Below are 24,032 nucleotides of genomic sequence, written 5' to 3'. Positions count from 1 at the left end.
ATGTCAAGTGTCAAACTGCCTCTGGCAGAACACACAGAAAAAGAAGCCAAAACTCCTAATGGATAAGTTGCAAATTTCCTGCTACACTTCCAAGTAAAAGAAAAATGCCTGTTACAGTTCATAAAAAGATTGGCAAATACTTGTGCAAATTGATTTCCATAAATACTTACAAAAATTGAACCAGGACAGCATTTGCCATATGCAAATTCTGAACTAAGATTGAGTAATACATTTAATAGGACAGAGAAAATGACACAGAATATGGGTGCACACAATAAAAGGGACCTCTTCCAAAATGGTGTGCAGAAGGAGGCAGGCAGGGAAACTGGACTCTAAGTATCAGGGAAATTGAATAGTCACAAGATCCCACACAGCTGGATGTCTCAAACAGTTGCATTTATTGTATTTATTCTTGATATTGCAGAACAAAGAAAGGTCAAAAGTGAGCTGACACAATCATTTTTGTTTTAGTGTCTAAAAGTTTTCAAAGTGGTGCATGGGAGATACCTGCACAAACCTTTCTTGCATACAGGGAAATTGCTGCAAGTCATAGATCTATTCATTCAAGACCCAGATAAAAGATTCTATGGTTGTATTACTCCCAGCTCCCAACACTCCTGGGATGATAACTAAACACTTTCTTAAACTCTCAATAGAAACTCACCCCATCTGGTCTGCCATCCGAGGCTGTAACAATCAAAATGTAGCGATCAGTGCTTTCTCTGTCCAAGGGCTTTCCTAAGGCAAGAAGTCCAGAACTAGTAATAAAAGAAAACATTAAATTATATAAGCTTTTAGGATATATCATAACTGCATGAAGGCTTTGGATGGGTAAATACTTGTAAAACAATGAGCCTATTTCGAATGCTTTATGGTTTCATACATGTATAATTTATGACTAAAGTAGTGACCTGATGATGTACAGGATTATACAATAGATAGTCCCAGACTGAATGCAAGACTGTCATTCATTCAAGGGGTTTGTACTGCTGTCATAAACCACAAGAGAGAATTTCATGCCTTATATTCATCACAGCAGATTTCTGATAGCCCTGACAGAAAAGCATTTAGATTACAGTATTTGTATTAAACTAGGGAATGTCTCTTACAAAGATTCATGTCCCTTGAACATTTTACAGAAAACTCTACTTTTCCATTCAGTGCATAAGTGTACTGAATGAGTGTGCACAGAGTCAATTCTTTTTCAGTGCTCACCAGTACGGGTACTGTATTCCCTAGTAATAAAAGATTATCACCAGTGTAGGTGGTGTGTAAAGGAGAATAAATCAACCTACTGTCTTTAGGCCATGAAAGAACTCGTGCTGTTCCAAAACAATACAAAATAAAAATTGACGTAAATATCAAAGACAAATAAAGCAGAGTAGGATTTGTCCCAGATCTCCATGGTCAGGAGTCTGACTAACTTCTTGAACTGCTTTGTGGTGTCGAGGAACAAAAACAGTTTCTCACTGTGGACTAACATTCATAATAATCAGAAAATTAGCAGTTATTATTGGTCTTTATCTAGTAGTGATGATCCTCATTTTGTAGGAAGGCTCATTTCTATTTCACCTTGGGTGATACAGCTGGAGTTTCCCCAAGGAACTCTGAATTTTTCTCCTAGCTTTCCCACAGTCTGTATGAACTGCCATAAAGGATCCGACCTAAGATAAATCTAGTCCGGTATCCTGCCTCTGACAGTGGCTAGCACCCAGTGTTTTAGACGTAGGTAAGAGCACCACAGAAGGCAGATGTGTAGTAATCTGTCCCCCACATTTGGTCTCAGATTGATATTTAATCAATAGAAACTGTCTTAAACTCTGAAGCATCATGTTTAATATCCCTTCCACAATTTTTTGTCATATTTAATGACGACGACTCTGGATACCCTTGCTAACCATATAAAGATCTAATCCCTTCCTGAATCTTGGTAAATTCTTGGTCTCAGTGAGAATGTGCCAGTGTATTCCACAATTTAATTACATATTGTGTGAACAAGTATTTCCTTTTATCAGTTTTGAATTTCCCACCTTTTAACTTCATTGAATGTCCCTTGGTTCTTCTCTTATGAAACAGGGAGAAGAGACAGACATTCCGCATCTACCTTCCCTGTTCCATACATACTTGTATAGATGTTTATCATGTCCCCTTTTATTCATTTATTTCTAAGGTAAACAATCCCAGCCTCTCTCTCCATATGCAAGTTATTCCATGTCTTTGATCATTCTCATCACCCTTCTTTGAACTCCTCCTAATATAGCAATATCAATTTTAAGATGAGGTGAACAGTATTGCACATAGCATTCCAGATGAGGCCACCACATTGATTTATATAAAGGTGGTAATAAATATTAATCATCCCAGTCCTTATGCAACTTAACATCTTGTTAGCTTTTTTGACCACAGTGAGCAGAAGTCTTCATTAAGCTATCTGTAATGACATCCAGGTCCCTTTCCTGAGTTGGAAGAGCTAATTTAGAACCCTGTAAGATTAACTAGTAGTTTTGTTTTGTTTTTCCCTTCCATCATGCATTGCCTTCACCGTCATGTTGCCCATTCACCGAGGTTGTCTAAATCTCTCTGAATCCCTCAGTCCTCTCCTGTCCTAACTTAAATAATTTTGTGTTATCTGCAAATTTTGCTACCTCACTACAACCCTCCCACCCCCTTCCACTTTCCTGATAATTAATAAATATATTAAACAACTTTCAGGAACCCCACTGTTAACCATTTTCTATTATGAAAATTGACCATTACTCCTATTCTTTGTTTTCTATCTCCAAGCCTGTTTTTGATCCATGACAATATTTTGCCTCTCACCTTATGACTAGTTAGCTTCTTGAGTATCTCTTGTGCAGGAACTTGTCAGAGGCCTTTTGGAATCTAAATAAATGTCTACCAGGTCTTCTTTATCCACTATTATTTTGGCACATTTGATAATTACGAGAGATTAGTTTTCCTTTTCAGAAGCTATGCTGGTTAGACCCTATCATATTGTGATCCTCCAAGTGTTTTGTTATTCTGTTTTTATTGATCATTTCAACCAGTTTGCTAGGTACAGATGTAAGGCTCATATTATATAATTAACTGTATCATTCTTAGAGCCTATTGAAAATACGGGTATAACATTTGCTACCCGTAATCCCCTGTTTATTGTTTTTAAAGAGATATTGTACATTTTTATTAGTTGCTCAGCCAGTTCATAGTTAAACTCCAACAGACCTCTTGGATTTACATAATCTGGGTTTTTATATTATAAATTTGCTCCAGCAACTCTTCTTCTGACATTTCACTCTTCAAGACTTCTCTTTATTATCATAAAGGAGCAGGTCAGGGTAGGAAGCTCCCCAACATCTTTGGCGGTGAACACTAAAGTCTGTTATGCCAGTGCTCTATCTTTGGTCAGCCGGGTAGAGCAAGCACACACTTTTAAGTGAATACTAATATGGTTCAGTGGAATAAGAATAAGTGGGAAGTATTAGGAGCTCTTTCCTAAGGTCAAGTGACTGGCCTCTAAGATAATATCCAGTCTCAATCATTATGATAGGGGGAATCTGAGAAAGGTGTTAAATCATGTCACTCATGGCTACAAAAAAAACCCCAAAATGCTAAGGTGCATGAATGTCTCTAGTAGCGTCTTTCAGAGACGGAAAGAACATCAAATCAGATTGACTCAGCAATAACTTATTTCCAGAATTTTACTAAACAACTAGGGGGAACATGCATTAATACTCTATATCTTACTTCCACTTCTCTAATCTCATGCACTGTTCTCTGCATGGGGCCACTATACCAGGGAACTCAATTAGTAATTACATTAATCTTATTAAAGACCATTTAACTTTTAACCGAAAATTTTTATTTCAATATTTGATACATCAGAAAAGTGGAAATAGCAGTGAATATCCCGGGATGGCAATTTGCCCCCTTCCAATATTTTAAAAAGGTCAGATGTCTATTAATAGGCACAAAAGAGAAAACCACTCCCTGCTTTTAAATAGTACACATATCCCCAAATGCCCCTTTTAATGAATTAGCAATCATCTCAATGTAATAAAAAGTTTAAAATAAAGGTTTAAGAACACTCTAATAAAATCTAAACAGAAGGAAACTGGATTTGCATGTTCTGCTCATGTTCAACATGAATGCTTCCTATTAAGAAATTTGTGTTTTTATTGTGATAAAATGTTAGTACAGGTAACCTGTTATAATACATTTCATGATTGGGCTCTGAAGGAAAAGTATACTTGTTACAGATAAAATCTCCACAAGAAATAGTGCTCCAATAACAGTACACTGCAGCTGCAGGCTCATTTATCACCTGTGAATTTTAGACTTAAGATGAACAGGAAAACATACGCTGTTTTGCTTTTTTCAATTCCTGTGTGCACCATACTGTCCTATTCCAAGTAAAAAGAACAGGAGTACTTGTGGCACCTTAGAGATTAACAAATTTATTTGAGCATAAGCTTTCGTGGGCTACAGCCCTCTGCCATGTACATTGGCCAAACCAGACAGTCTCTACGTAAAAGAATAATGGACACAAATCAGACGTCAAGAATTATAACATTCAAAAACCAGTCGGAGAACACTTCAATCTCTCTGGTCACTCGATTACACACCTAAGAGTTGCAATATTACAACAAAAAAACCTAAAAACAGACTCCAATGAGAGACTGCTAAATTGGAATTAATTTGCAAACTAGACACCATTAAATTAGGCTTGAATAAAGACTGGGAGTGGATGGTCATTACACAAAGTAAACCTATTTCCCCGTGTTTATGCCCCCCACTGTTCCTCCCATGTTCTTGTCAACTGCTGGAAATGGCCCATCTTGATTATCACTACAAAAGTCTTTTTTTTTCTCTCTCCTGCTGGTAATAGCTCACCTTAACTGATCACTCTCGTTATAGTGTGTATGATAACACCCATTATTTCATGTTCTCTGTGTATATAAAATCATCCTACTGTATTTTCCACTGCATGTATCCGATGAAGTGGGCTGTAGCCCATGAAAGCTTATACTCAAATAAATTTGTTAGTCTCTAAGGTGCCCCATGTACTCCTGTTCTTTTTGTGGATATAGACTAACATGGCTGCTACTCTGAAACCTATTCCAAGCAGTCTCTTCTTATCCCTGTAACATTTGTAATAAGTCTTTTCTAGATAAGCTATGTAGATAACTGAACATACTTGAAGAAATGGTTTAATTATGAGATATTGTGTTGTACTCAGGGTCAAATGGACTGTATGCATTTCTGTTTCATGTATTCCATTATCATTCCTTGGGCTTTAGTCAAATATTCATCACTTTTCATGGGGAGCTAATGAAGTTCCTAATTACCTCAGATAAGATTCAGATTTTGTCAGAGGAGACAGAACTGAAGCTTAATTAAAAAGGCTACTATGTCAGTCTTCAGAACGAGGCATTATCTAGTTAGTGATTTGAATGCTAAAGGAGATATACTGTACACAGTTAAAAACGGGTTAATTGATATTAGCACTAAGGGACTCTACCACTTCTGGAGTCACAGAATGGGGTTCCCTCACCCTGGATTCTCACTGCAAACAATCCTTATGTATTCCAGTTGCAAGTTCAACACTAGGTGTTTTATTTATAATGTGCTTTATAAATATTTTTCCCCCCAGCATAACTAGATATTTCCCCCAAATCTTTACCTATTGCAAACATGCAGAACAGAAGAGAAAAGATCACTCCTCTGTGAGATCCTGGGCTTCTCTAAGGCCCTGCCTACACTGGCAAATTTCTGCGCAGTGCAGCAGCTTTCTGTGCTGTAACTCCAGAGGTGTACGCACTGCCAAGCCACTTAGTGTTTAGAAACTGTGCAGTTGTAGTGCTCTAAAAAAACCACCCAGTCAAAAGGCATAGAGGTGTGGATGAAGAGGGGCAGGGGGACTCAGAGGCAGAGGATGACTCATAGGCCAGCGATGCATGCAGTCAGGAGCTCTTTTCTACCCCAGAAGAGCCTAGCCAGTCACAGCTGTCGGATCTTGGTGAAGCACAAACAGGAGAGGAGGCCCCTGGTAAGTGGATCTGATTTTGGGAATTGCTGAAGCGAGTTGTTGGGGGCAGGAGGGTTGGAGAAAGCAGCCTTGTCTCCCACTGCTTGCCTAGTCTGAGTGGCAGAACAGGCTGTTGATAGACTCCCTCACTTCATGGGAATCTCCTTCTGAGATCTCCAGGAAACTCTCAAGAAGATACTGGGCAATCTGCTGCCTCAGGTTCCTCGGCAGAGCTGCTTTGTTTCTTGCCCCATTAATGGTAATTTTCCCTTACCACTTTGCCATTAAGGGGGGTGGGGGAGAGCACCACTGCTGCACACAGGTGAGCCGCATAGAGGCCAGGGTGGAAGCTGCAGGTTTGGAGAAGACCCTCCCTTGATTCCCTGCTCACCCTCAGCAGCAAGATATGTTCCATAATGATCACCTCCTGTGGAAAGTGTGAGGACAGGAATGATTATCAGGCCCTGCTACAGTGCTGGCTCTACCCAAGAGCCACATGCCCAGTGTACATCAGGGTCCGGGAACAGTGATTTACCCTGCTCCTGCGGCTACTCACCATTTTGGGGGTCTTGTGGCTCCCTCTTTGTTATCAGTGGCAGAAAGGCTGCCCAGAATTAGAAAGCGGCCAAGGACAACTAAGGAGGACTTTCTCCTTGAGGTTATGATGCACTCCACCGCCAAGAAACAGGAATTGAAGGAGTGGTGGGACAGTGAGAAGAGGGACCGAAAGGAGAACGTGGCACACCAGAAAGAAGCCACGGAGTGGCTCTTAAATGTTATGGAGTGCCAAGTGGACATGCTCCAGGTGATACTAGCTCTTCAAACTGAGCAGCTCTGCACCCGCCCCTCCCCTGCAGCCACTGTCACAAAACTCTTTCCCATGTGCCACGCCTGCCCCCTCCACATTGCCAGCACATTGTTATCCACCTCCTGACTCCACTTTCTACCTGCAGCATTCCATTCCTCCCTCCTCCCAGTCCAGCAGTGTGGACTCCACTACCCACTGCACTCAACACTCATCCCTCTTCAGTTTGGACCCGCTGAAGTACAGCACCCGCTGCATCGTACTCCAAAGGAGAAGGTTGGGTATGATCTCTGGACACACACACATCTGAAGCCGTCTCGGGACACCTCCTCCTCTTGAGACCTTCCCTTCCCCCATCCCCCAACCCCCGCCCTGCTGATGAATTTGTTTGTTTGACTGTCTCCTCCAGTTGTTGTGTTTTAATAAAAGAATTGTGTTTGTTTGAAAGCAATCTTTAGTTCTATTAAGTGAAAGCAAAAAGAGCACTGCAAAGCAACATACAATTATGTTAAGGCCCCTTCTTGCATCATGTGCACCAATCACCTCCTAGTATTACAAGCACTGCACTCCCAAGCATAGCAACAAATATTAGTGGCTTTCAGCTTCAAATTGCTGCCTCAAGGCATCCCTGTTCCTTATGGCCCTGTGCTGCACCCCTCTAATAGCCCTGGTCTCTGGCTGTTCAAACTCAGCCTCCAGCCACTGAGCCTCTGCAGTCCAGCCCTGAGTGAAGCTTTCACCTTTCCCTTCACAAATATTATGGAGTGTACAGCCAGCGGCTATAAGCATAGGAATATTATCATCGGCCATGTCTAGCTTCCCATACAGGCATCACCAGCGGGCTTTTAAACTGCCAAATGCACACTCAGCAGTCATTCTGCACTTGCTCAGCTTCTTGTTGAATCACTCCCTGCTGCGGTCAAGTTGCCCCATGTATGGCTTCATGGGGTAGGCGAGGTCTCCCAGGATCACAATGGGCATTTCGACTTCCCCAATGGTGACCTTCTGGTCCGGGAAGAAAGTCCCTGCTTGCAGCTTCTTGAACAAGCCAGTGTTCTGAAAGATGTGTGTGTCATGCACCTTTCCAGACTAGCCTGTGTTAATGTCTGTGAAACACCCACGGTGATCCACAAGTGCCTGGAGAACCATTGAGAAATACGCCTTGCGAATAATGTACTCTTTGACTATGTGGTCTGGTGCCAGAATCTGAATGTGTGTGCCAGCTATCGCTCCTCCGCAGTTAGGGAAGCCCATGAGTGCAAAGCCATCCAAAATGTCATGCACATTGCCCAGAGTCATGGTCTCTCAGAGCAGGATGTGATTAATGGTCCAGCACACTTCCATCAACACAACTCCAGCAGTCAACTTTCCCACTCCTAACTGGTTAGCTACAGATTGGTAGCAGTCTGGAGTAGCCAGCTTCCACAGTGCAATCGTCACACACTTCTCCAGCGACAGGGCAGTTCTCATTCTCATGTCCTTGTGCCACAGGGCTGGGGCGAGCTCATCATGAATGTGGCTTTCCTTATGTGAAAGTTCTGCAGCCACTGCTCATCATCCCAGATGTGATCCCACCACTCAGTGCTTGTTTCCTGAGCCCAAAAGCTGCGTTCCACTATGGTCAGCACCTCCATGAATGCCACAAGCAATCTTGTGTCGTAGCTACTACTTGTGGTGAGATCAATGTCGCACTCCTTTTGCCTTTGCAGTGTAAGGAATAACTCCACTGCCACTCGTGACGTGTTGGTCAGAGTGAGCAGCATACTGGTCCACAGTTCGGGATCCATTCCTGCAGCCCGAAAGAGGCAGGGCACGCAGTACACAAACCGTTGAAAGATGGCGCCAAATGTGGATGGAAGCACAGGGATTGCTGGGATGCAAAGCAATGCATCATGGGGAATTGGGATTGGACACAGGATGCCCTGCAACCCCCTCCGCCTTCCCACAAATCTTAGAGACAAAAGAGAAAGAGGTGCTCTGTGGGATAGCTGCCCAGAGTGCACTAATTTGAATAGCTCTGCAAGTGCTGCAAGTGTGGACTCATTATTGCACAGGCAGCTGTCAGTGTGAACACACAACAGCAGTTTTCCTTCTGCGCTCTCTGAATGGCGCTTTAACTGCCGGTGCTGTAACTTTGCCAGTGTAGACGTACCCTAACCCTTCTTTCCAGCTTTCTTCACTCCCTCTGTCTCACACTGTCTCTCTTTCAACTGTTTCCAGTTAATAAGCAGAATCATCCAATTAATTAGCTGATCACTTAGTACTTAAACTATTACCTCATCAAGTTACCCCATGTGGGGATTCTTCCAAAGGGCACATAGTGGTGAGTCAGTCTTAGGCTACTCACACTCTGTAACAATTACCTAGATTAGAGAGACAAACGGGGTGAGGTAATGTCTTTTACTGGACCAACTTCTGTTGGTGTGAGAAACAAGCTTTCAAGCTTCCACACAATTATGTAAATTGAAACATATGAAAAAGCTTCCTATTTAAGGGCCTCATCCTTCTCCAATTAAAATAAATTGGAGTCTTTCAAGTAATTTCAATGGTCTTTGGCTTGGGCCCTAAGTGCATCTGGGTTCTTAAGAAAAGTATCTAATGTAAATTCCTGGAAAAATAAAAAGATTATTGGAACAATCGCAAGGACATGGTGCTAGTCCTATATTGTGCTAGTACTCCACTACAATCAAATAGCATTTGACTTGGCAGAACAAATCAAGATTGGATGTCCTTTCTAAAAGATAGATTCTATATCAATCAATCTGGTTTCACTGAATTAGTGGGTGATGTGGCCTATGTTATGAAGGAGGTCAGACTAGATGATAATGATTCTGGCCTTAAAATCTATGAATATTTATAAGAGGCTGTGAGATGCCACTCCTATGCCAAGAACATGTAGATAACACTAACTATATGTTTCCTCACCACCAATCCATTTTCTGAACAAGATGTCTCAATGCCTAGAAAAAATCAGTGGATCGACAAAGAGAACTTAGCTCATACTCAGTCCAGAAAAGTCAGAAGTGATGATGGTACAAAGGCGGATATTCTTCAAGAAACTTGACAATACTCTAACAACAGACCACACACCATGAAAGATGGAAAAACGTAGTGACCATACTGGAGTCCTCACTTTTCTTTTCAGAGTAGCAGCCGTGTTAGTCTGTATTCGCAAAAAGAAAAGGAGTACTTGTGGCACCTTAGAGACTAACAAATTTATTTGAGCATAAGCTTTCGTGAGCTATAGCTCACTTCATCGGATGCATGCAGTGGAAAATACAGTGGGGAGATTTATATACACAGAGAACACGAAACAATGGGTGTTACCATACACACTCTAATGAGAGTGATCACTTAAGGTGAGCTATTACCAGCAGGAGAGCGGGGGGGGGGGGTGAATGGAAGAACCTTTTGTAGTGATAATCAAGGTGGGCCATTTCCAGCAGTTAACAAGAATGTCTGAGGAACAGTGGGGGTGGGGTAGGGGAACAAACATGAGGAAATACTTTTACTTTGTGTAATGACCCATCCACTCCCAGTCTCTAGTCAAGCCTAAGTTAATTGTATCCAGTTTGCAAATTAATTCCAATTCAGCAGTTTCTCGTTGGAGTCTGTTTTTGAAGTCTTTTTGTTGAAGAATTGCCACTTTTAGGTCTGTAATCAAGTGACCAAAGAGATTGAAGTGTTCTCTGACTGGTTTTTGAATGTTATAATTCTTGACGTCTGATTTGTGTCCATTTATTCTTTTATGTAGAGACTGTCCAGTTTGACCAATGTACATGGCAGAGGGGTATTGCTGGCACATGATGACATATATCACATTGGTAGATGTGCAGGTGAACGAGCCTCTGATAGTGTGACTGATGTGATTAGGCCCTATGATGGTGTCCCCTGAATAGATATGTGGACACAGTTGGCAACGGGCTTTGTTGCAAGGATAGGTTCCTGGGTTAGTGGTTCTGTTGTGTGGTTGCTGGTGAGTATTTGCTTCAGGTTGAGGGGCTGTCTGTAAGCAAGGACTGGCCTGTCTCCCAAGATTTGTGAGAGTGATGGGTCGTCCTTCAGGATAGGTTGTAGATCCTTGATGATGCGTTGGAGAGGTTTTAGTTGGGGGCTGAGGTGATGGCTAGTGGCGTTCTGTTATTTTCTTTGTTGGGCCTGTCCTGTAGTAGGTGACTTCTGGGTACTCTTCTGGCTCTGTCAATTTGTTTCTTCACTTCAGCAGGTGGGTATTGCAGTTGTAAGAACGCTTGATAGAGATCTTGTAGGTGTTTGTCTCTGTCTGAGGGGTTGGAGCAAATGTGGTTGCATCGTAGAGCTTGGCTGTAGACAATGGATCGTGTGGTGTGGTCTGGATGAAAGCTGGAGGCATGTAGGTAGGAATAGCAGTCAGTAGGTTTCTGTTTCTGTTCAGTAGGTGTTTATGTGACCATCGCTTATTAGCATGGTAGTGTTAACCTCAGCCTGGACCAGTCCACACAAGAGATCCACTTCCTGGACACTGTATTTTCCACTGAATGCATCTGATGAAGTGAGCTGTAGCTCACGAAAGCTTATGCTCAAATAAATTTGTTAGTCTCTAAGGTGCCACAAGTATTCCTTTTCTTCTCACTATTCTTGTACACAGATGGTTACAGTTGTGTGGATTGCCTTCTATCTTAAGATGGCTAGGAAAGCACATCTTTTCCTCTCTAAGGACCCAGCCACTTTTATCATTGTACGAGAGACTCTATATAACTGGTACAGAAGTTGTTGCTTGTGTGGGATGCACAGCCAATCACCCAAGCAACTAAGCTGTCTGGAGCATGGACTGCCTTTTTGTCCTATATTTGTATCTTTTTTTCCTATATTTGTACAATGCCTAGCGCAATGAGTCCTAGTCCATAACTGGGGCTCCTAAGTGCTATGGTAATAAAATAAAATAAAATAAAATGAAATGAAATAAAATAAAATACTAGAAACTGAAGTGTTGGGTGCCTGTAGGAGCCAGCTTGGAGAGACTATATGAACAGACAAAATGAGGCTACCAAGTTTCTACACTGGAGCCTCTGTGGCAAGTATGCATTTAAAAGAACCATGCAGTATTACAAACACTAAATTGAAAGCATGCTTGAGGAGGTTAAGATTCTATGGCATCTGGCAATTGTCACATTGCAGGCAAATGGGACAGATAGTTGTTGTAGAAAGAAGACAAACACCACCATATGAATTGAGGTGCCATATCAGCAGACAGAAACATAAAAATGAAAAAAGAAGAGAAGATAGTGAATTATGAAAGTGAAACTATTATGAAAACTAGAACAAAGATGATCCCAGTGATTATTGGAACACTTGATGTGAACCTTAAGGGTACGAATGAGATCTTAAGAACACGACAGGAGTGGAAGACATCACAATCGGTGACCTCCAGAAGACAGCGCTCTCAGGCAGAGCAAAAATGTTAAGGTAAGTCAAAGAAAAACAAGTGCATTCGAACAACTAAAATGCTGGAATTCTGCAGAGGTTTAAACAAAATACCTGAGTACCCAAACCTACAGAGTTGATTTGTGGCCAGGATTTATTGGGGATAAATGTTAAACAGTAGCTTTTCCCTTTTTATGCTTAAATATCTTGTATGTCATTAAGAGTATTTGTTTAAAACAAAACAAAATATCCCTATGAGTAATATTGAGAAACAATAATAATAATAAGATGCTAATGATGATGATTGATGATGATGAGAGCACAACACACTACTTTTCCATGAATTCCACTATCTCCTAATTTATTTCCTGACTGAATTCAAAATCTTAGTCTTGGTCTTAAATGCAAAAAATCTTCAATGAATTGATGTCATGAATATCTTAAATCGATTTGTGTCCAACAGGGACAATGCAGCTGAAGACACACAGAATATGACTCTTAGGGTACCTGCAATAAAAAACCTGTGGCACCAAATCTCAGAGCCTGGGTCAGCTGACTCAGGTTAGCGGTGTTCAGGCTGCAGGGCTAAAAACAACAGTGTAGATATTCGGGCTCGGACTAGAGCCCACCCTCTGAGACCCATTCCCATTGAGGGGGTCTTAGAGCCCAAACATCTACACTGCTATTTTATAGCCCCACACCCTGAGCCCTGTGAGCCTAAGTCAACTGACCCAGGCCGGCTGTGACCACGTCCATGGGTCTTTTATTGCAGTGGAGACAAACCCTTAGGTACTGAGGACCGAGTGTTGTGCAGCAAGTGACACCAACTTTGGAACTGTCTGCCAGTAGAGTTTAGACTACAGTCATAATAAAAGCCGACATTTTTGATAAATGCTTGTCCCAGCAATGACTACCCTCACACATATGTACATTGAAACCATGGTAGCGGAAGATGAAGTTAGTTAATGGCCACACCTAAGGGGTTTATTTCAAAAACAATGTAGGCCCGCTCCCAGAGGTTACAGCCTTGTAGGCATTTCTTCTGAGAACCAACACTCACTTTGGAGGATGTTAGTGACTGGAATCAAGACAGACATGCCTAGCAGTTGGAGCAGGAGTCAGGCCTCATGGTTAGTACAAGAGTTGATAGCCAGGAATCCAAACCCAGGGTCAGAACCAAAGTTGGGAGCAAAATGGAAGAGCCCAGGGTCAGAGTTGAAGTCAGGTGGTGTAGCCAATCAGGGAGCCCATTACCAATCAGCTTTTTACATAATTTTATCAGTGCTTAGATACCAAGGTAAAGGGCCCATAAAAATACATTAAATTTAGATTAGCTGATCCCATCCAAACATAAGGGGTTGAACTTTTATGAATCTATCATCTTTTATTTTGGTATATTCACATTGATCTAAGGGAGTCTCTGCAATTCCTCACTTATTCCTTAAACCCTATTAAATGAGATTAACATATAAGCTCCTAACGAAAGCTTCCTCTTTGCCTCCCACCCCACCTCTTCCCATTCTCTACAAGGGGGAAGTCAGCTTACCCTTCCTTTCCCTTTGAATAGGAATGACATTTGGTGGAATGATAGGATGTAAATTGCAGCCACTTGAAAGAATGCGGGGCCCTATCTGGTGCTTGTATCTAATAATATATCCTCTTCTTACTGAAATTAAGGAGGTTTTCAACCTTAGGAAAAGCTAAATGTTTCCCATTTTGCTGGTGTCTGAAATATCTAGTTTTAAAATAATAGCTCAAAAAATCTTCTTTTTCATTATAGAGTAATATTTTTCAAAGCAAGAAAGTAAGTAAAAATATCCCTTTCATTAGGAAAAAGCTGACATCTTTAAAGGCATCTAATTAATCCCAGGTCACTCTTGTAAATGGAACATTTCCACCTCAATGGGTTTTAGCTAGTAAAATGTTTAAAATAAATAAATAGTCCCCTGTGTAAAATTTCAGAGCTCAGTACCATTGAGAGAGCTCTCATTAACAGCTAAGAGCTGAACAACAAACAGCTGAACACCTCTGATTAGGAGTCCTTTCTCTTGCTCACAATCTATATGTTCATTTGACAGAAGTATTAAAAATTCAGTTCTAATGGTTTTTCCACTTACGTTTCAGAGAGATTAAAAACATGTTGAGGATCTCCATTTTGGATGTGGTATCTTATTGGGTCACCTTCTCGATCCGTGGCCTTCAGAAGAACAATCAAAATAATATGTTATAGTCATAGATGATAAAAAAGCTGGTTAGTGCTGTTCAATCTATATGCTGTAAAATTAACCTTCAAAATTAACCCATTGAAGTATTAAGTATCTTTTCAAGAGGAATCAGTGCTCACTGTTTCCATTTTATCAGCTATGGCTGTATGTGCGGTATTTACTATGCAGTTGCATCATGTCAATATTCTGAACACATACGAAAATATTTTATTTTAAATATACACTTTCAAATTACCACCACCAGTATGAACAAGTAGCACATGAAATGTATGATGTATTCAAGTACTTATGTTTTCTATTATTTTTAAGGGCTGTGCAAATATATTCTGATTGGACCAAATCCTGACATTTCCCTGACAACCCTCAGGACAGGACCTTTCCCCTATTCTTCTCATCCAGATACTTTACTTTCTGATTGTTTTGTTTGCCATCTTTCTCAATTGTTTTGCTGATGTTCCTCTTACTGACTCTCACCCCTGAATCACAACCTCTCTGACTTTTCTTTCAGGTTCGCGGAAGATCAGGATAAGAAGCAGGTTCTTTGCCTGTGTTGCTGACTGCTTCTTCAACCTTAGTTCTGGTGGATCCACTTCATTCTCTTTCACTTCATTTGGTGTTCTCAGAGGTCTATCCTTTGTCTCCTCTACACTCATCTCCATGTCTAGAGCTGGACAATAAAATTTCATTTTTTTAAACAAAAAATGGGAAAAAATTATTTGACAAAAATTGTCGCAGAAAACCCCACATTTTTAAGACACTCTAATATTCAATTCATTTCCATGGTCTCTAACATCATTTTTATATTGATGAGTCTTAAATCTCTCTCTACACACACCTAACATCTTTCCCTCTGTCTGGGGTCACATCTCTTAACTGTCACTGTTTTTCTGTTACTTTTCAGAACCTTTATATTTCCCTCTCACTTTCTCCATCATGGTTGACAAATTCACTATCCTGATTGTCAATCAAATTTGCAACATTGGCAGCTTCTCTTCCTGAATCCAGACTCTCACAAAACAAAGCAAAACAAAGACACTCCCCCTCTCCCCAATAACTTGGAAATGCATTTATCACTGATTTGGTAGGTTCATATTTGCTTCATTAAAATGCACAGGTAATAGCAAAATAAATTATGTATGATCTTAATCAATTAAATTCAAATAAGTACATCGTGTAAAAACACAAAGAAAACTGAAGACTCACAACCAAATAAAAATCATCTCTCTCTAAATTTGGATCAGCTGATTAAATAAAATTGTATTTTGACACCTGTATATTTCAAGATCAATTAAATGCACCCATTTTGCCACCCCTAGAGAATTACTGCCTGCTTGTAAAGCACACCTCAGGAACATGGTAATTGCTCTATTCCTGTTTATCGAAATCTCAAGAAAATGAGAACATTTGCATACTTAAGCTTTAATCAACAATGGCTGGCAGAATATGAAGTAATAAACAGCTTCTAGGCATGCAATAAACACAGTCTTATTTACCAAATAACACAGTGGGGATTATTTATTGCTACTTTACTTAAGGTAATCTTGATTGTTGCTATTAAAATACCAGTTGTAATCAACTGGGTACATTTTAAAATATGTGGAATTAGCATGCAAAAATAAATTGGAACTTCCTTCATCTGTGTGTTAATAGAAGGAACTGACAATTAGAATTTCCAACAAATTGGAATTTTTAAGTGTATGTAGCTATTGGGTATATCTCAAATATCGAGGATTACTTATGATGGGTTGAAATACATTGCAAGGCCTTAGGAGTCACAGAGTTCAGGAAAAAAATTAAGAACTTGCTCTCAAAAGAAGCTGGTCTTTCCTGGTTATTGTCATCATACTCTTGTGTCAAAAATCAACAAAAGTGAATTAAATGAACAAGGATTTAAAATGAGTTTTTTTGTTTCCAATACTTCTCACTTCCATTCTACCAAACAAAACAAGGTCTCAATCCTACAAACAATTATGCATGTGCTTAACCTTTAAAATCACAAGCAGTCTCCTTGATCTCAATGGAAATGACACATGTTCAAGACTAACAGACTTCAGACAAATTTTATTAGATATACGTGTGATTTAACAATTAAATATTTTGCTTAAATATTGCAATATCTTATTTGAATTCAATATATAAAATAATATATTACACATATGCCATACTGTGTGGCAGGATATACAATACAAAGTTATAATTTGAATGTATATTATAATAAGGTGGGTTTTTTTACTTTTCAAAGCATTGTTCTTTAATAATTGGAATGTTTTATGCTCTTTTCAAAATATTCTTAATGATAATATCTGGGGATCTCTGGTACGTAATAGGAAAGTGGCGATGGCTAGCTACCCCATCTAAATGCTCCCCTCCAGAGCTGACCAGGTCAGTGAGAAGGGATTCAAGGACCATGACTCTTTCATGTCCCCTTTGACATGGCTAATAACACCCCATCTCCATAAATGTAATTTAGGCCTGACATGTTTTCCTAAAGACAATTTTAACTAGATTAAATAAAGACTTCTTTTAAATTTCTGAGTACAAAACCTGATATTACAATGCAACATTTACAAACAAATATTGAAAATTAATTTGGAAACTTTGGGAAAAGTACAATGTTCATTTCAACACTTTATTTACTTTTCCAAAACTGTGTTTGCATTATCCAATATCCTAAAACTAACTAAGGCTTTGCTACCTACAAGATAACCTGAATCTCAAGGATTGCATATTCCAGCAGTAGAGCAGCTGCCAGTTTATTGCCTATTCCTGATTCAGCCTGCTGCTGGCTCCCTTATTTTAATGCTTTCAGAGACAACTAGCTTATGATTGGCTATGAAAATTATCCAGAAGAGTTGGGCTGTGTAATTCTAAAACTCACTACAGGCAGTAAAAAAGTGCCAAAAGATAACTTTCAGTGTTGGGCTAAATTATTTGTCCTCTCTCAGTGTGGGTGTTTGTGTCTGTTTAACCACCTCTAATTATGCTAATCTTTTGTCAGTGGTTCAGCACACTGTTTAATAGAAAGTTTCCCCATGCATGTGCATTAATTAGACTCAGTTAAAATTCCTCTATTTCATTCTGGTTTAGATAATCTATTTTCAGTAAATTTACTGAAAATGGAAAACATACAGAGCCATATCCTCTGATGACTATCATAGCTCTGGCACTGACTTCATTGATTAGCTTCACTCAGTGGAGTTCTATTGGATTATGCTATTTATACCAGTTGATGATCTAGTCCACTGTCTCTGATTCTATTCCTTTGATTATCTGCATTCCGCTGAGGTAACCAGACTATGGTATGAGGGCCTCATTCACTACAGACTGAGTTCTTGGGTCAAAATTGTCCGAGCAATGCAAATAGGACTGTCAATTAATTGCAGTTAAGGCATGCGATTAACGCAAAACAAATTAACTTGATTAAAATAATAGTTGTGATTAATCACAGATTTCATCACACTTTAAATAACAGAATAACAATTAAAATGTATTATAAATATTTTTGAATGTTTTTTCTACATTTTCAAATATATTGATTTCTATTACAACTCATTATTTTTCAAATCACCTCATACAAGTCCACTCAGTCCTACTTCTTTTTCAGCCAATTGGTAAGGCAAAAAAGTTTGTTTATAATTATGGGAGATAATGCTGCCCACTTTTTATTTATGTCATCTGAAAGTAAGAACAGGTGTTCGCATGGCATTGCTGTAGCTGGGGTTGAAAGGTATATACAAGTCAGATCTGAAAACATTCTTATGCCCCTTCATAGTTCGACTTGTAGGCACTTCAATTTTACTTTGTTTTGTTTTTGAGTGCAGTTATGTAAAATATTAATAATTCTACATTTGAAAGTTGCACTTTCATGATAAAGAGATTGTACTACAGTACTTGTGTGAAAATGAGCACTGTATATATTGTATTTTGTGTTGTAATTGAAATCAATATATTTCAAAAATGTAGAAAAAAATCAAAAATATTTATAATAAATTTAAATTCGTATTCTATTGTTGTTTAACAGTGTGATTAAAACTGCAATTAATCATAACAATTTTTTTAATCTCGTGATTAATTGCAATTTTTTTAATAGTCTGACAGCCCTAAATGACAACAGTTAGCACAAACTCCATTTGGGATAAATACAATCAGGCTAGGTTTTTTAAATGAGCTTAAGAGAATTAGTTGCCTAAATCCAATTGGGCTATGGATGCATCTCTCTTTTAGGCTTCTTTTAAAACTCCAGCCCAGATTTACTGAAAAACTCATGGTTTTGTGCTGCATTTATTACAAAGGCTTGATTCTACAATAGCCTAAAAATAGCAAACTGAGTAGAGAACCAGGCTCAAAGTGAGTATGTAATACGATTTCACATAGTGTATTCTATCTACACACAATATATAGCTACATCCACGCTATGAGCTAGAGGTGTGATTTCCAGCTCACATACACATACGCACGCCTGCTGGTTTGAGGCGGGTTTGCACTCAGCACAGCGAAGCTATGCTGCTGCTTCCTCTGCCTGTGCCACTTAGTGGCTACACGACTATCATTTGCGCTCGGTGTCACTGAGGTAGCATATGTGTACGCAAGCTGGGAATCACACCTATAGCTCATAGTGTAGCCATAGCCTATATGTAGTGACATAACCATGTAACAACTTTTGAAGTCATGTAAGGAACTTCAGGACCACATGAAATTGCATTTTACATATATCTTGGACCATCTCAGCTGCACCCTGCCCACTAATCTATCTACTCCATTCCTAACTTCTGAGCACCTTCAAATAGCAGAAATTTAAAACATACACACACACACATAGAATCATAGAATATCAGGGTTGGAAGGGACCCCAGAAGGTCATCTAGTCCAACCCCCTGCTCGAAGCAGGACCAATTCCCAGTTAAATCATCCCAGCCAGGGCTTTGTCAAGCCTGACCTTAAAAACCTCTAAGGAAGGAGATTCTACCACCTCCCTAGGTAACGCATTCCAGTGTTTCACCACCCTCTTAGTGAAAAAGTTTTTCCTAATATCCAATCTAAACCTCCCCCACTGCAACTTGAGACCATTACTCCTCATTCTGTCATCTGCTACCATTGAGAACAGTCTAGAGCCATCCTCTTTGGAACCCCCTTTCAGGTAGTTGAAAGCAGCTATCAAATCCCCCCTCATTCTTCTCTTCTGCAGGCTAAACAATCCCAGCTCCCTCAGCCTCTCCTCATAACTCATGTGTTCCAGTCACCTAATCATTTTTGTTGCCCTTCGCTGGACTCTCTCCAATTTATCCACATCCTTCTTGAAGTGTGGGGCCCAAAACTGGACACAGTACTCCAGATGAGGCCTCACCAATGTCAAATAGAGACACATTTCCTTCTTCCTTCCCTAAATGTGGAATTACCTCCCAAAATCACATGCCTCAGAGATAAAGCCCTTTTCCACTGACAGGTTCAGTGGTCCAATAACACGACTGCTCAGGATCAGAAATAGGAATTTTAAACCACTAGAAAGAGAAAAGATTCTCAGCTTCCTATCTGGAAAATCTTGTTGATTCTGGCCATAGTATGTCCTGAGTTATTGGACATCAGAGGATCTAACTGGGACATTGGACATTTTGCCTCTGGGTCACTGGCTCATATCAAGCTCCCGTCAGCAATGACTGAAAGTAATTACACAATTGAATAGCCATAATATATGTGAAACAATGAGCTGTTAGTGTCAGTGAACTTCATAGTGGGCAGATTCAATAAACACAACTAGCCTCCTTTTTGGCAGTATCAGCAGAGAGGCTAAAGAATCAGTGGACACAGAAACTAAATTTTTCTCTCACTTTTAGAAGTGTTGAGACTAATGAATCATTATAGGGAAGTTTGCATAACCACTGCCCCCACTGTTAACTGCCTGGTGGATAAATACAAGCCCTTCAATATCCAGGGCTTTCATGCTGACAACCCACACAATTATTAAATTCAATGAAACGTTTAAATATCGTCTATTATTCTTTATCACACTTCTGAGCAGAAGGCTGGTTAAAAGCTATGCATGAAAATATTTTGGTATGATGGAAATCTGAAATGTTACAAAAATGTCAAGTCAGCATTTTCTTATGCGCTATATCTTTGTTACAGAATAGATTTTAATCCACACAGACTCTCTTTCACCTCTACAAGAGGAGGACAGGACCCTGAGTGTCACACATATAAGCGGAAGTAGCTGTGTAAAGGCTTACACTGAAGTATTCTGTACCTGCAGGTTTAACAAAATGGCACCAATTCTCATGGCCTCACTGATTTCAAGACTGTACATCTGCTGGGGAAAGCGGGGAGGGCTCTGATTGTTTGGAGGAAGTACCTCAATGTAAACAGTAGTGATGGAGCTCCTGCAACGACAGAAAAAGAACGAAATCCAGGTCAAAATCAATTTAAAGCAGAATGGCAATGTAACCTACAATTCCTGTATCTATGGACTGTCCTCCTTAATCCTGTAGGTCACACAACCTCTCTCTCCTGTTTAAAATCCTTCTTCAAGTCACACCTCTTCCTGCATTGTCTCAGAAGTGACCCAGACTCCCATCTCAACCTATCAACATCTTGAAGAAGTAGAAGAGCATGACCAGAGGTTTTGGGCAAATCTGGAAAGAGCAAGAGGTGCTGCGTTAAAGCCAAACAAACACAAATGTAAATTCCATGTAATGGAAAATATACCCGTGGGAGAACTTAACATCACAAGACACGCAGGGAGAGCACAGTAAGGCAGAGGCCATATCCAGCATGCCTGCCTCAACAGATAAGGAAGGTAAACAAAGATCCCTTAGAATGGTGAACTGGGGAAATTCATGACTAATCTAGCTGTCCAAACCAGCAACCTGAGAGCACCACTGTGCAAATTGTCTAATGATCTTGGGATGCAAATCTTAATAAAGCGTTTGAAAAACTGAAGGAGTTAGCTAAAGAGGCCCTAGTCCTGAGATACCATGACAGTAAGAGTAAAACTAAGTTGATCATGGATGCCTCCAAGAAGGGTATTAGCACATTCCCCCTACAGCAGTATGGTCAAAACTGAAGACCAGTAGTTTGTGTGTCACCGGCACTACCAAAAATGGAGTGTCGATATATGCTGAAATAGAGGAGGAGGCTGTCGCTTAAGTCCATGGGTGTAAAAAGTTTAATGTCTATCTTTATGGGAGGCCATGAATCACTTATTACTAGTGCCAAAAGGGGGAACTGAAGCAGGTCCCAGCCCAGGGTCCTGTGTAAGTCAACACCCAAGTAGGTGATCTCCCATCAGGGAGTCTACGTCCACGGCCCTGAACTACTTCCTACTGCTGTCCCTTCAGTTTGGGAAATGGCCCTGTGATGGGGTGGCTGCCCCTCACTGGCAGAACAGAGGTTAAAAGCAACCCTAGGGAGGTTGCGCTGGAGGCAGCCAATTAGAAAGTGGCTGAGAGGAGTAGCTAATCATGGCCCAGCAGGCTCATATAAAAAGGACTGCAGGGCAGCACAGAGGTCAGTAGCTGACTGGAATTTGAGGGGAGAAGACCAGGCTTCTAGAAGGGTGAAGAAGCCCCAGCACCTGGGACAATTCAGTACTGCAAACAGGGCCTGGGGAGCTAGAGAGAGCTTCTGGATGGCTGCTAGGGCCTGCAGGCTGAGACCCTGAGGTAAGGGCAGAAGAGGGTGCTGGAGCTGCATGGGAAGCGGCCCTGGGACAATGGACTACAGTTACCACTGAGGGAAGTGACTGGGCAGAGATTGCAGGTCCCCTGGGAGGGGAGAACATGGAGTGTGGCACAGCTGGAGGTCACTGTCATGAAGAAGACGCCATTGTCCTGGGAGTGATGTGGGTCCAGGAGCAGAGGTGAGGGTGGGCGAGACACCTCCAGAAGAGGGCGAAGAGCTAATTCCTAGGTGAGTCATGCCCCGTCACAGGCCCCTATAGTCCAAGTTGCTGTGGTGGCTTTTCTCTAGTAGTGCCCGCATAGACCCTGGGTGGCATCCTGTTGTGGTCCCAGATTTTTCTGGGTGAGGCAGCTGTAAGTTTGGTGGGCTCGGAATCCCCAAAAGGTCTCCATGTTTTGGTCACCTGAGCTCCTCATAGACAGGGTGCTCTCAGGACTCTTCCTCAGCCTCCTTTGGCCAGGAAGACAGTTCTTGCATCCTTATGACTTACTCAGCTGGCAGTTTAGTGATCCTTCTCCTCAGGTGGGGAGGCAGCCAGCTCCTGCCTCTTCACCAGTCAGCCATGAACTGAGCTGGGTTATCTCCTCCTCTTCCCCTCTACAGGGCTCACATTAGCTGCAGCTATAACAGGACAGGGCTAGCTGAGCCTGAAGACTCTCTTTAACCCCTTCCGTGCTGGTAGATGGTTTCTCTGCTTCATTACATTGGGTTTAGACATGTAACTACTAGTCCCCATTATCTCCAATCCAATGGGATGATGGAAAGTGATGTTAAAATAATAAAGCAGCTATTGAAGAAGGCTGCAGAGTCTCATATGTACTTAGTACTGTTAAACTACAGGAGGGCACCAGCAAAACATGGTTTGTCACTTGTGTTCATTCATTTTAACAGATCTCTGAGAACTAGAATACTGTAATGTTAGATGCTGATCTCAGAGGAACGGGGATTTGCAGAAGTATAAAGAGGCAGATAAAGCTAAACAAAAAGAGCAGCATGATTTGGAGTCCTGAGAGCAGCAATCACTTCACGAACATCACATAGTGTATCTATGATAGTAGTCAATGGTTGCAAACAACATAGATATCATATAAGATCGTCATCCCAGCTGAACATTTACTGCGGTGGAATAGATGATGCCTTCTATTACTTCCACTAGGAAGGGATATAAGAGGCATCAAGTTTGGTTGCTTTGCCTGAGAATGTTTCAGTTAGGCAACAACCACAATAGGTAAAGATAACCAACCCCCAGGACATTATTCTGCCAGAACAAATGGACTTACTGCTTCCTGACAACAGTTGATTCTAATATTTCAAGGGTGATCTGCAAGTTCAAGTGACAGTACAAGAGACCTGAGGGATTAATTGACCATTGTTTGTAACTAGGTTGGTTACATGTATTTAAAATTGTGTTACATAAATGTTGTTTGTTAACTATTATTTGATTCTAGCTGTGAAAAGATTATGTGGTTTTGGAAACTGTGCCTTTAAACAGCATAGGTTCCCAGACAGGAGGTCTGGGGGAGGGGAACTGCAAAGAAAGATGGAACTGGTCACTGAATAAAGAGGTTCTCTTTCAAGCTTCTTTGGCCCAGAGTGGTTACTGAACGCCACGTTGCCCATATAGGGGGCTATGAAAAGCCACACCATTCCCAAAGTGGCATTGGAGAGATTGGATTCATTTTCTGTCTTCTCTCTTCATCCCCTTGTGGAGTCCTCAGTTCAGGCAACACAGGTGAGAGGGGACCCTCAGTAGTTACACAAAGGGGGAGGGGCTCCTTCTCATTTAGGACTCCCTGGCTACACAGAAATTGATCAGTATCCGGGCCAGTGTACACCAACTGCTCATCAGCACTGTTTTAAAGTATGCTAGCATGTATGTACAAATACAAGGAGATTTGTA

At 40.8% G+C, this 24,032-nt stretch overlaps 1 protein-coding gene across 11 annotated transcripts in view; it reads right to left on the bottom strand.

Annotated features, from left to right (window-relative positions):
• Positions 1-24,032, bottom strand: part of PCDH15 (protocadherin related 15) — a 1,355,521-nt gene that overhangs the window by 262,269 nt on the left and 1,069,220 nt on the right. For all 11 annotated transcript variants that reach the window (XM_073353680.1, XM_073353679.1, XM_073353682.1 and 8 more), the window contains 3 exons: positions 20,700-20,832; positions 14,351-14,430; positions 665-758 (listed from right to left, as the gene is read on the bottom strand). In XM_073353680.1, the coding sequence (XP_073209781.1) occupies positions 665-758; positions 14,351-14,430; positions 20,700-20,832 (307 nt within the window). The remainder of the gene's footprint in view (positions 1-664; positions 759-14,350; positions 14,431-20,699; positions 20,833-24,032) is intronic.

This window comes from Lepidochelys kempii, chromosome 7 (genome assembly GCF_965140265.1).
Source record: "Lepidochelys kempii isolate rLepKem1 chromosome 7, rLepKem1.hap2, whole genome shotgun sequence".
In the NCBI taxonomy this organism is placed as follows: Eukaryota; Metazoa; Chordata; order Testudines; family Cheloniidae; genus Lepidochelys; species Lepidochelys kempii.
Note: the sequence above shows the minus strand (reverse complement) of the source record. Positions and strands in the feature narration are given on the sequence as shown.